Source organism: Podarcis muralis, chromosome 2 (genome assembly GCF_964188315.1).
Source record: "Podarcis muralis chromosome 2, rPodMur119.hap1.1, whole genome shotgun sequence".
Taxonomy (NCBI): Eukaryota; Metazoa; Chordata; class Lepidosauria; order Squamata; family Lacertidae; genus Podarcis; species Podarcis muralis.
The window spans coordinates 114235478-114249109 of record NC_135656.1 but is presented as its reverse complement, the minus strand read 5'-3'; the positions used below and the strand labels follow the sequence as shown (position 1 = coordinate 114249109).

The following is a 13632-nucleotide window of genomic DNA, read 5'->3' as shown; positions in this document are numbered from 1 at the left end:
TCATTAGCGCAAGAACTTCCCCTTGTGCAGTGGGCCTTCTCCCTCTCTCCCTGGACGTTCTCCCAAATCTCTAGAGCAGATTTGGGAAGGTGCAATGTGAGAACATAGCAGAAGAAGAACCTGCTGGATCAGACTATATAGCCCAGTGACCTGTTCTCACAGGGCCAACCAGGTGCCCATGGGAAGCCTACAAACAGGACTGAGCACAAGAGCACTCTCCCCTCCCCCCTTTGTGCTGGAATGGAAGTTTCATGGTGCAAATGGTCCTTGTGTTAATGGGACAACTCCGTTAGGTGCCAGCCATGGTTACCCACTCCCCCGCTTCTCCAAGCAGTGAGAAATTCCCTTAGTTTTAGTTCCCTTCAAATGAGGGAGTACTGGAAACATGTGGGGTCTTATCCAACTACGTTCTACTCAAGAGTAGACCCACTGAAACTAATGGCCTTTAGTTATACATGCCCATTCATATAAATAGTTCTGCTCTGAGCAGAACTAGCATTGGGTTCAACCCACGCTGTGCTTAATAGGGATGGGGAGAATAATACAGGTGAAACTTGAAAAATTAGAATACCGTGGGAAAGTTCATTTATTTCAGTAATCCAACTTAAAAGGTGAAACTAATATATGAGATAGACTCATGACATGCAAAGCGAGATATGTCAAGCTTTTATTTGTTATAATTGTGATGATTATGGTGTACAGCTGATGAAAACCCCAAATTAACCATCTCAGAAAATTAGAATATTAAATGAAATCAGCAAAAGAAGGATTGCAAAGAGAGCAGTATTGGGCCTCTGAGAAGTAGAAGCATGCATATGTACTCAGTACTTGGTTTGGGCCCCTTTTGCATCAATTACTGCCTCAATGTGGCGTGGCATGGATGCTATCAGCCTGCGGCACTGCTGAGGTGTTACGGAAGACCAGGATGCTTCAATAGCAGCCTTCAGCTCTTCTGCATTGCTCATATATTAGTTTCACCTTTTAAGTTGAATTACTGAAATAAATGAACTTTTCCATGATATTCTAATTTTTTGAGTTTCACCTGTAGAACTGTAGAGTTCGACGGGGCCTCTAGGGTCATCTAGTCCAACCCCCTGCAATGCAGATTTGGCCTTACCTCATTTGCACTTCCCAAAGCAGCACCGCTGAACTGTCACGAGTGTTTGAAATGTGCAAAGTGCCACAGAAGCATGGAGAACTGAATCCAGGATTTGAAAAATTGGAAACTGAGAGATACCAACATTAACAGATTTGTCTCTGGTCCTTGGGATATTTATTTTGTTTTATTTATTGCATCTATGTGTAGTACGTGGGTGGCGCTGTGGGTTTAACCACAGAGCCTAGGACTTGCCGATCAGAAGGTCAGCAGTTTGAATCCCTGCGACGGGGTGAGCTCCCGTTGCTCAGTCCCTGCTCCTGCCAACCGAGGCAGTTCAAAAGCACGTCAAAGTGCAAGTAGATAAATAGATACTGCTCCAGTGGGAAGGTAGAAGCGGCTTAGTCATGCTGACCACATGACCCGGTAGATGTACTCCGGCTCCCTCGGCCAATAAAGCGAGATGAGCGCCGCAACCCCAGAGTCGGCCACGACTGGACCTAATGGTCAGGGGTCCCTTTACCTTTACTATGTGTAGTATAAACTCTTCCTCTGGTAGAATATCTGAAGGCCAATGCCCACTGCAATGTTATCCCAGCATCGGTCCCTCACTTGCCATTTCTGTTTTAATTCTCGCAGCAACACAGCTAAAGAGAGACGAGGTGGATGCAGAGGAATCTACCGGAAGGCAACCCCGATTGGGACAGCTCTCGGTCTCGGAGGTCACCAGCAACGCTGCCCGTCTCTCATGGAGCGTCCCTGAAGGAAGCTTTGATTCTTTCTCTGTCCAGTACAGAGACGCAGAGGGAAAGCCACAGGCGCTTCCTGTAGGAGGGGGCTCCCGTGAGGTCATTGTCTCCAACCTGGTCCCCTCTCACAAATACAAGTTCAATCTCTATGGTATCTCTGGAAACCAGCGTTTGGGACCCATATCTGCCACTGCTGAGATGACAGGTCAGCAGCACCTCTGGGAGAAATTGAGGGGGCTGTGTACTATTGATTTCACCTCCACACTCTAACTGATCTTTTTCCCATTATTACGTTTTATTAGGTCCCTAAAACCCACGGGGAGGATCAGTGCCTGTCCTGCTGTCTTTCTTTCTTTCCTGCTTGTTCCTCCCCTTATAGGGCAAACAAGCCACTGCCCCACTGGACTCCGCCTGTCCTCAGCTACCCCCACCTGTCTGTCTTCTTACAACCACCCCACACGGTGGCACAAGCTGTCAGCTTTCTCCTCCTCCTTAGCTGTTGCATTGCTCTTGTCTCACATGGCAGGAAGAAGGATCAGAACAAATCTAGAATTTGTTGGCTCTGCTTGTCATTGCCTCTGGCTCCACCTACTGTTGGCATCCTGCCTTACGCACCACCAAACCCAACAGACACCAGACACCACCATTTCTGGCTTGCCCCTCTGATGTCTGGCTCCTCTCTCACCCCGCTCTGGTGCTATTGGTCAAGCCTTGACAACTTCATTTTGCAAGGAACACACTAGCATGAAGCCTTGATAGATCACAATCAAGAGCCAGTGTGGTGTAGTGGTTAAGAGCGGTAGACTCGTAATCTGGGGAACCGGGTTCGCTTCCCCGCTCCTCCAAATGCAGCTGCTGGGTGACCTTGGGCTAGTCACACTTCTCTGAAGTCTCTCAGCCTCACGCACCTCACAGAGTGTTTGTTGTGGGGGAGGAAGGGAAAGGAGAATGTTGGCCGCTTTGAGACTCCTTCGGGAAGTGATAAAGCGGGATATCAAATCCAAACTCTTCTTCTTCTTCACTGTGCAGCATACAGACACGCCATATCTAGCCCTATAAATTCCTGGCAGCTTGCATGTAGATGTGGGAAGTTTCCAACTGCATGTCACAGTTTCCCAAATTTCCCTACCTATCGTGCTAGCATGCTTTCCCGACTCTCCTCCTCCTAAAGCTGGAGAGACCTGTAGAAGGCGAGAAACATCCGTAGCGAAGATACCCCAGCAACATTCTCTCCCTCACCCTCTTCGTTTTAACTCTAGCCACAGATCCTGACGTGCAAGCGGTGGAAGGAAAGGTGGAACCTCGCCTGGGACAGCTCTCGGTCTCGGAGGTCACCAGCAACGCTGCCCGTCTCTCATGGAGCGTCCCCGAAGGAAGCTTTGATTCTTTCTCTGTCCAGTACAAGGACGCAGAGGGAAGACCCCAGGCACTTCCTGTAGGAGGGGGTTCCCGCGAGGTCATTGTCTCCAACCTGGCCCCCTCTCACAAATACAGGTTCAATCTCTATGGCATCTATGGAAACCAGCGTTTTGGACCCAACTCTGCCAATGCTGTGACAGCAGGTCAGCGGCAACTCCTGGAGAAATTGGGGTGCTGGGGAGTACTAATGATTTCACCCTCCCTATTCCTTAACTCAACTTTTCCTCTTTAATAGGTTCTAGGTCAGCTGCTAGTTTCTGAAACCATCTGTGGGCGGATCACTGCACGTCTTTCCTTCTTTCCTCATCATCTGCTCATTCCCCTCTCCTGATAGGGTTCAGATCCACAGAATGCATGAAAATTTCATAATGTGGTTTTGGATGGGCACAGAAGTCAGCGTCCTCTGATTCACAGCATTTGTGTCACATACACACACACACAGAGAGAGAGAGAGAGAGAGAGAGAGAGAGAGAGAGAGAGAGAGAGGGATATTCTTGACCTTGTGGTTTAATATAGAAGCTTACTGAATGAATCCAAATTTTGCAATTGGCAACGTCAGAAAGGGAGCCCCTCTCTATTGAGGAACTAACTTCCCCTCAACCTGAACTTGTGCCCTTATTTGCTGGAACTTCTGGGACTTGACTGTTTCTATACTGTGTGTGGTTGTTTGCTTGGATGTAGCATTGCTTCAATTGTTTTGTTTTAAATGGTGTTTTTAATTTGTTCATTGACCACAAAAAGTATACTGTGGCATGAAATCCTAATTTACGGTCCCATGCCGCAGCATCCTTTCTGTGGGCGATGAACAAATTAAAAACACAATTTAAAACAAAACAATTGAATCAATACCATGCCCAAGCAAACAAGATGCAGCACATTACAGCTATAATCATACTATTCTAATCACAAGAGGGCCAGCAGTCTCACTGGGGATGGATGGACCCATTAAAGTCTGGTCCAGCCCAGTTCTGAATGGGAGCAGGACTGAGCCCATCCCACCCCATTCCTGTATGGATTTTAAAGCAAAAATCTTTTAAAGTCTCAGAAAAGTACAGAAATTTAAAAGTACTTGTTCTGAGGCAGCCTCTGTCCCTCTGAAATGTATTTATTTCTTTTTAAAGGGTAATTAAGCCACCCACAAGGCTCCTTGCTGCCACATTCTTTGGATGCAATGCAGCAAGTCCCCTAGAAGCAAGAGCTGGGGAAGAAATTGGGTTCAGTTCTCACTTTAATCTGAACCTACCCAATTCCCACCTTCTGAAGCAAGAAGCAAACAGAAAAGCAGCCATCTTTTGAAATTGGCACTTCTCCAAATTTTGCGAAGCAGTTCTCCAGCCAAGCAATGCATTCAAAAACGCATAAAGTGTGCATTATAAATGCATATATTAGTGAAAATGACATAAAAATGTGCATTAACAGGAAATACAAATATCAGGGGGGAAACACTTTGCAAAAATACATTGATTAGGTGAAATTGCATAGAAAAATGTGTATTTTTATGCTTTTAAAGCTCAGGCAAACTAACATAATATAACTATACAGACAAAGATTTTTTTAAGTTAAAAAAGAAAAATGTGTTTTTAGGAGACAATTGCACTAATATGCTGATGAATTTTCATGAGGTTTTTTAAAAAAGCGAAGGGACACAGAAACATGGAGAACTGAACTGAAGATTGAAAAAACGAGAAGCTGAAATTGATAGATTGGTCCATTGCTGCTTGGGAGCAATGGCACTTGATGATGTTCTGTCACTCCCAGTGGGATATCGTACAGGAAAAAACATGGGTGACCTCATATAAAAACAGATGCATACAGTAGGCACGATTTGCATGAATTGTGTATGTGGAAATTTCTCCTCTCTGCTCTTTGTGTCTCAAGCATGAAGGGAAGTAAAGGTAGAGGCCTCCACCAAAAAACCATCCCAACCTCAAGGTCGTTTTCCTTCCTAGAAGCTGTATCCCAACTTCCTCCACCGTCTTCCTCTGTCTTCTTATAGCTCCAGAAACAACTCCGCCAGGTGAGGAGGAAAAGAAGCCCGAAGAAGCTGCAGGCCAAAGAGTTCAGCCCAGCCTTGGAGACGCCACAGTCTCTGAGGTCACCCCAGACTCTCTTCTCCTCTCCTGGAACATCCAGGAAGGTAGCTTTGACTCTTTCCTCATCCAGTACAAGGATGCTGCAGGGAAGCTCCAGGTGTTACCTGTGGACGGCACCATGCGCTCCCTCCACCTCTACAACCTCATGCCGTCGCAGAGATACAAATTCAACATCTTCGGAGTCTCTGGCTCTAAGCGCCTTGGGCCTGTCTCGACTGATGCTGTCACAGGTCAGCAGAGGCTTGTTTGTAGCTCCGTGGATGCCTTTGATTTTGGCCACATTGACACTGTAATCATGAAGGCTCACCCTCTATGAGTTGCTAGTGTTTTAAATGAAAGCGCCCCTGCATCCTTAACAGGTGCAGGAAAGGAATGTGAAAGGGAAACTTTTCCCCCAGGTTTGAAGTAGAGCAAAGAGGGCAGAAGGGCACCTTGGTCTAAGGCAGTGGTTTTGAAAACAACAGTCTTAAGAGAAGGGTCTCCAGGGTTTCCACATTCATTCATTCATTTATGTAGACAATTTATATTCTGCTAAATTACAATTAACCATGCAAGAAATTTGGTGTAATAATAATAATAATAATAATAATAATAATAATAATAATAATTTATACCCCACCTATCTGGCTGGGTTTCCCCAGCCACTCTGGGTGGCTTCCAACAAAGTATTAAAATACCATAATACATCAAACATTAAAAGCTTCCCTAAACAGGGCTGCCTTCAGATGTCTTCTAAAAGTCTGGTAGTTGTTCTTCTCTTTGACATCTGGTGGGAGGGCGTTCCATAGGGCGGGTGCCACTGCCGAGAAGGCCCTCTGCCTGGTTCCCTGTAACTTGGTTTCTCGCAGTGAGGGAACCGCCAGAAGGCCCTCGGCACTCAATAAGAATGAGTTAAAACTACAAAATGAGAGGTCCATTAAAAAAACCCTTCAGCAGGCACTGGAAGTTCAAGAGGGCTTGCTTGACATCAAGTGGAAGGGGGTTCCACTGATTTTGAGCCCATAATACAGAATGCACAGCTCCCGGTGGATATGAGCCTTGCATCCGGGCTGCAGGGGACCTCTAACGGTAACTCACCCAAAGGTCTCAGGGATTGGGCAGGAATATAGGGGATTAAGTGGTCCCTGAGGTTTCCTGGAACAAAGATGTTAAGGGAATTGTAAATTAATGCAAGAACATTGAATCTGGCTTGGTGGCATATGTGCAGCCAGTGGAAGCTCTTGAGTACCAAAGTTATGTGCCCATCAACTTTCTAGGTGCAGCATTTTGCAGCAGGTGGAGCATTGACATGCTCTATTGTTGGAACTCTCAAGGAGATTTTGAAAAATAAACCAGAAAATTTAAAAGCTAGGATATTTAGCAGGATATGCCCTGATCAGAAATGAGTCAGTGTGGTATCTCCAAAAACTTTTGCAGGCACAAGAAGTGTTGAAAGCTCTGATTGCTCACATCCACATCAAGAGAGCAAATTGTGAATGTGCAATAAAAAGGGGTGTCTGGATGGGGCCCAAACCGAAGAACCACTGATAAGTTTATATGGAAACCAAGCATACCTTTGGAATTACCATATTTTTCCGTGTATAACATGCCCCTGTGTATAACACAACCCCCAATTTTAAACTTGAAAAAATAGGGGGAAATATAGTCTTATACATGGAAAAATACAGTATTTGGTCCAATGCACAGTTATTAAAGGGGCACCAATCACCTTACCCCCCCCCAAAAAAAATTATGGTTCAAATCCGTCTCCACTCACCAGCTTCCTCTCCTGATTTCAGTCCAGCAGGTTGACATTCTCCATTGTGTTTCTCCCGGTTGAGATATCTTGACAATTCTTGTTTTTTTAAAAAAATTAACAGCACTTTAAGCTTTCAGCTTGTGACAAGAACCTCTTCGTTTTCTGCTCCGCACCCTTCTTTCCCCCTCTAGCCCCAGAACCAGCACCAAGCGCGGAAACTCAGCCCAGGCTCGGAGATCTCTCTGTGTCCAAGACCACCAGCGACTCCGTCAGCCTCTCTTGGAGCGTCCCTGCGGGCAACTTCGACTCTTTCCTTGTCCAGTACAAAGACAGAGAGGGCAAGCCCCAGGTGCTGCCCCTAAACGGTGATTCCCGTGATGTCACCGTCCCCAACCTGGCTCCTTCTCACCGATATAAGTTCAACCTTTATGGCATTTACGGACACAAGCGTCTCGGTCCCATTTCCACAGATGCTGTCACAGGTCAGATGGCACCTTCGCTGGGGGGGGCAGGGGTCCTTGGTTTGGAAGCTATGGTCCTCCACACACACACACTTTCTTTCCTTAGCGGAATGGCGGCAGCTACATTATGAGAAACGTAATTCAAAAAAGAAAGAAACCTGCCTCTCACATGAATTGTGACTTCAGCTCAACAAACTATTCTTTCCTGCTAAATCCCTGTACTGTACTATTAACTGTATTTATATCCCAGCCTTCCTCCAAGCAGCTCTAGACGGTCTGCACAGTTCCTCCTTCCTTGCTTTATCCTTCCAAGGTGGGCTAGGCTGAAAGATAAGGGATCAGCCTGCTGAGCAGGGACCTGAACCGGGTTCTCCTTGCTCCACAGCCTGACAGTCCTAACTGCGCTCGCTCAGTCTCTTTTTCAGACCCTGTTCACTCAGAGAGCTCTTTAAAGTGAAGAGGGAAGAGGAAATACAGCCTGTTCTTGTCGGCGCCATTTGCCACGAGGTGCACTCCAAGCACCAGCCTGTCAGGAACCGTCTAGGCACACTCTCCCAGGGGGCACAGCAACAAACGCCCGTTTAGACCAAAGGCCTTGGCTTTGCTCCAGCTGCCCCACCTGAGTCCGCAATGGGGTGTATGAGTGGGAGACTCGCAGGATGGAAAGCTCCCTCATGAAACGATTCCTCCATGTAGAAAACTAATACATCAGCTAGGCCCAAACCCTTGTCCCTGACACGTGCCGGTTTGCGGTGTGGAGATAATTTCTTTTCAGTGAGCCCTGCCTTGCCCCCACGGCCTGAGTAACTTGCAATGTGCACACATTTTACTTGTACACATTCAGCTTTATGTGCTTGGCAAAAAAAAAAAAAATTTTTTTTTTAAGGCGTCGGGGGGGTGGACTTTGGCAATCTCACCTGCCCATGCACTTTGACTATATGCAATTTTGGCTTTATGCGCTATCCCCAGAACGTAACCCTCATGTAAATGGCGAGTCATCTGCAGTGCTTCCTTTCTTTAAAAAAAATGTTTAGGGGTACTCTCATTTTCCTACTCATATTGAAATACTGCCCTCAATGAGGCCAAACTTAGATTCACAAAATGTTTAGGGGTATGCATCCCCCTGCATCTCCCTCCCCCAGGAAAAAGCACTGGTCATCTGTATAGTGCCCATTACCTCAGAGGCTATTAGGCCTCAGTCTGTGCTACAAAGAATCTCCCTCATGCAGGCTCCTCGGGTCCTCACTGTGCTCTTAGACCCTAATAGACCATAATCCCCAGATTCCCACATTTCATTAAAGAGAGAGAGAGTTCTACAAGCATTTGAGACATGAGGCAAAATCCTAGTTTTCTCATTTTGTGTGTGAGAAGCAAGCCTGCTCCCCTCCTAACTTTCCCCACCCTCCTGCCTCTAGAAACATTCCTGCAGATGCCCTTGATTGGCTCCCGGCTCTTCCCAGCTCTGCAGGTTATTTTCCCTGGTTTCTTAGCATTACTGAGAGAAAATGTTCCTGCTCCTTTCTCCTGCCCGTCTTGCTTGACTTTTGGGGACTGGCCACAGCTTGATCCCCCAATCTCCTGTTTTCCCTCCCTCCTTGGTCAAGCGCCTCAGCCCCTAGGGCTGGGTGGGGGGCACTCTGAGAAAGACCTAACTCCTCAGAGTGTTGTCCTCCTGAGAGGCCCTGATGGCGCTTGAGGGGATGTTAACCCTCCAAGGCTTCTCTATAAAGAAATACGAATCCCTGAACTGCTTTCCCTGTTCATGTTACCATATTTGGGCCTGTTCCATCACTTCCCAGTATGTCCCAATTCATGGCAGTGAGTATTGGAGGCCAACTACCAATGTGGGAATATCTCCTTGTTTGAACAATAGCTGCCGCTGCTCAAATTACGAGGAGAATTGCAGAGGGCTTTGAAGACCTCTGGCCTTCTCCAAAGTTTCAACCAAATCACGCACAGGCACCCAATAGCCTTCTTTTTTTTAAAAAAACACACCAGCTCTTGTAATGGCAAAAGTAACAATTTGGGTCTCACAGCTGGGTCACAGTCCACCCTAAGGTGAGCCATGTCAGCAGCAATGTTTGGGGTGGACTTCATTACCATTACGCTGTTACCAAGCTGAAGTCAGTTGAAACGTGTGGCTTTGTTTTTTGGAAAAAACCAAACATTGACAAACAGATGTGCTTTGTCACTGGCCTTCAACGGGCGGGTCAGGGCCCACTTTCAGGCTGAAGCCTAATCCAAAGTGGGTTGCAATAGCAGCACTACCGCCATGTAGCAAAAGAATATTAAGAAATGGTCCCCAAGTGCATGTGTGTTTTAAAAGTGAGTTCCAGGTCTGAAAAGATTGAAGGCTGTTGTGCTATATAATAACTGTAACCTCTCTTTGCAGTTTCTTTTAGCTGTTTCTTTGTTCTTTATATCTGTTAAATGACAAAATGTGCCAGTAGCTGCTCTCTGCAGTTTCACTGTTAAAATATTTTTAATCCGGCATCTCATATCTCATGTCTCTGTTCCAGGCACCCAGCCTGGGGCCCTCACTCAGCTGAAGTTTGGAGAATTGTCAGCCCATGACATCACCCCAGAATCAGTCCTCCTCTCCTGGACCGTGGAGACTGGGAATTTCGACTCTTTTATCATCCAGTACCGGGATGCGGATGGCAATCCCCACGCTTTGCCCGTGGATGGTGGCCTGCGCTCGCTGCGGCTTCATGATCTGGTCCCCTCCCACAAATACAGGTTCAACCTCTACGGCGTCTCGGGCCGCAAACGTCTCGGGCCCATCTCTACAGAGGCCACCACAGGTCAGCCCTGGTGGTTCAGTGGCCACCTAGCAACCATTTCTCTCATTTCTCTTTTCATTCTAGGTCTCTCTCACACACAAAACGCTCTCCCCTCTCCCCAGTAGCACGTCTTGAGAGCTGTGGGCTTTGCTGGTGCTTTTCTGTTTCGGATTTCAGCTTGCCGCTGGGAAAGACATAATAACAGTAGACCCATCTACTATGGCATTGTTGGCAAAGTTACTTAAATAACGCAGTCGGAGCCCAGAGAGAAAAGTCTTGATAACGCTTTACTGAGGAAAAAAGAATGAAAAGAGTGTGTCATTTGATGAGAAAAGAACAGCAAAGCTTTGTCTTTCTAGCCTTGCACACAACACAGAGACATTCAACCAAACATACAGAATAAAACTCCCTAAGAAATACACAGCAGTAAGAGCATGCGCTACCTCAGTGAGGATCATGCCACTGTGCTTGGTTGCTAAGCAACACCTCCCCACATGACCCACTTGGCTAGTTGACTTCAACCCTAACAAAATTAACTCCTGCTCTTGCACTTCCCAGCAGGCATCATGCCTTTCTGCGCTCACAGAAAAGGACCCCCTTAATTTAACCCTATACCATTGCTGTTACTTTCTCAGTCCATGTTTTAAATTTTAAATTCTGCCATTCCCACAGATCTGTTTCCCAACCTCTGGAAATTCAGCTGCCCACTCCTCACTTCCTGGCCAAACAGTCATTTTTTTATATTAAAAAAAAAATCCTCTTACATTTCACATATAAAAATGACATATTTGATTTTCCTTTCCCCCTCCCCCCCCCCATTTCTCATATTCTCATATGAGAACGGGTGTGCTTGTGTTCACAAATACGTCGTTTTTATCTTTGAAATGTTGGAGGATTTATGTGTTAGGATGCTTAGACAAAGGGTAGACTGAAGCACAAGGTTTTAAGAGAAGTCATGCAATGTGCCTTCTGGGGTCGGGGAGAGGCTCTTCCCTGGGCTGTCCACCCCCACTTACCCTAGTTGAACTCTCTTCTCTGCAAAGGGATACGGGTGGTGCTGTGGAATAAACCACTGAGCCTCTTGGGCTTGCTGATCAGAAGGTCGGCAGTTTGAATCCCCGTGACGGGGTGAGCTCCTGCCAACCTAGCAGTTTGAAAGCATGCCAGTGCAAGTAGATAAATAGGTAGGTAGATATGGTGGATTGAACCTGACCTGCATGCATGGTAGCTTCTCCAGCAATGAGCTCCAGTCCTTTGCAGAATGTTTATTCAGCATTTCACATATACTATACCTTAAAGGTAAAGGGACCCCTGACCATTAGGTCCAGTCGTGACCGACTCTGGGGTTGCGGCGCTCATCTCGCTTTATTGGCTGAGGGAGCCGGCATACAGCTTCCGGGTCATGTGGCCAGCATGACTAAGCCGCTTCTGACAAACCAGAGCAGCGCACGGAAATGCCATTTACGTTCCCGCCAGAGCGGTACCTATTTATCTACTTGCACTTTGACGTGCTTTCAAACTGCTAGGTTGGCAGGAGCAGGGACTGAGCAAGTCCTAGGCTCTGTGGTTTAACCCACAGCACCACCCACGTCCCTTTTATACTATATCTTAGGGTTGCGATATTTCAAAAAGTGAAAAATCCAGACATAAAAGTTAGGCTATGTCCGAGAAATTCTGGATGTATGGCAGCCCTACTATACCTGTTGTATTCTAAGCTCCAGGATCACTGCTTCATTACCTTATATACACTTCTGCACAACAAGGACACTACTCCCCCTGGTGCCTGATGTATAAATTAACTTTGCAATGTTCCTGCATTGATTTTAAAGGAAAATGAGTAGTGGTTCTGCTGGTTAATGACACAATTTAACCCAGGATTTTGTGGGGATGGGGAGACCTTAGATGCATTTTAAATATATGGTGTGGATTGTGACCTGAGAAATATATTTATGCTACTGTTTCTTCTGGAGTTTTCCCAATGGACCAGGCATGAGTGCCTGGAATTTTTGCCACTTCAGATTAACATGGCTGTTCCTTTTTAGATAAAAGATAACGTGGAGGTGAAATAAAGGCTTTTATCAAAGCCTCGTTGGTTCAAGCTTCTGCCTCTCTCTTTCCTATCCCTAGCCACTTCAGAACAGCCAGCCCCTCCCAAGCCCAGTCTGGGGGAGCTCTCAGCCTCTGACATCACCAGCACAACTGTTCGTCTGTCTTGGAATGTCCAGTCCGGGGATTTTGACTCTTTCATCATTCAGTACCGAGATGCAGAGGGCAAGCCTCAGGCACTGCCTGTGGACAAAGACTCCCGCGATGTCATAGTCTCCGGCTTGGTGCCCTCCCGTAAATATAAGTTCAACCTATTTGGCATCTCTGGACGGAAGCGTCTTGGACCCATTTCCACGGAAGCAGTCACAGGTCAGGGACCCAGAATTCCAGGGAAGGGTATAACACCCCCTCTTTCCTCCCCCCCCTGGTTTTATTCATTTGATTTTATCCTCCTCTGAGACTCTTTCACTCCTGCATTCCCAGTTCCTATGCATATCTACAGTATAGCTATATAAATATAGTATAGCTTTATCTTGACTGTGTATATCTTGTATCCTACAGTTCTCACCTCTGTACCAGTTATGGATGATGAGCAGATCTGCAAAGTTGTTCTTAAATTGCACATCTTACCTGCAATTTTTATTATTATCCTGTTTGAACAACCAGGGCTATATTAGGGCTGAATCTACTTGCGTCATTGCCTTACTCCATAGCTGCAGAACATTTATTCCATACTTGTAATAAATTGATTTTTACTGTGGCAGCACCTAAACTTTCGAACTCCCTGCCTTTAGACATCAGGCAGGCACCTTCGCTGCATTCTTTTCAGCTCTTGGCTGAAACATGTAAACATTTTGTTTAGGCATACCTATCCAGCATATGGAATGCTGGCATGTGTTTTTATCATTTTGCCTACTGTTTATTATAATTTACTTTTTAATGTTTTTAAACGCATTTTAAACTATCTTATATTGATAATCTTAAAGTTTTAGTTTATTTATTTTTTGTAAACCGCTTAGTGGTGGTTTTATTACAGTCATACCTTGGAAGTTGAACAGAATCCGTTCTGGAAGTCCATTCAACTTCCAAAATATTCAGAAACGAAAGTACAGCTTCTGATTGGCTGCAGGAAGCTCCTGCAGCCAATCGGAAGCCACGGAAGCCCTGTTGGACATCCGGGTTCCAAAGAATGTTCGCAAAACGGAACACTCACTTCCGGGTTTGCGGCATTCAGGAGCCAAAACGTC

The 13632-nt window shown here is 46.1% G+C and overlaps 1 protein-coding gene across 15 annotated transcripts in view; it reads left to right on the top strand.

Annotated features, from left to right (window-relative positions):
- The window catches only part of TNXB (tenascin XB), a 118682-nt gene that overhangs the window by 84732 nt on the left and 20318 nt on the right, over positions 1 to 13632 (top strand). For 13 of the 15 annotated variants that reach the window (XM_077920887.1, XM_077920888.1, XM_077920882.1 and 10 more), the window contains 6 exons: positions 1736 to 2050; positions 3105 to 3407; positions 5261 to 5587; positions 7287 to 7577; positions 10076 to 10360; positions 12467 to 12754. In XM_077920887.1, the coding sequence (XP_077777013.1) occupies positions 1736 to 2050; positions 3105 to 3407; positions 5261 to 5587; positions 7287 to 7577; positions 10076 to 10360; positions 12467 to 12754 (1809 nt within the window). The remainder of the gene's footprint in view (positions 1 to 1735; positions 2051 to 3104; positions 3408 to 5260; positions 5588 to 7286; positions 7578 to 10075; positions 10361 to 12466; positions 12755 to 13632) is intronic. The other 2 variants (XM_077920870.1, XM_077920886.1) reach the window with 2 other exon arrangements.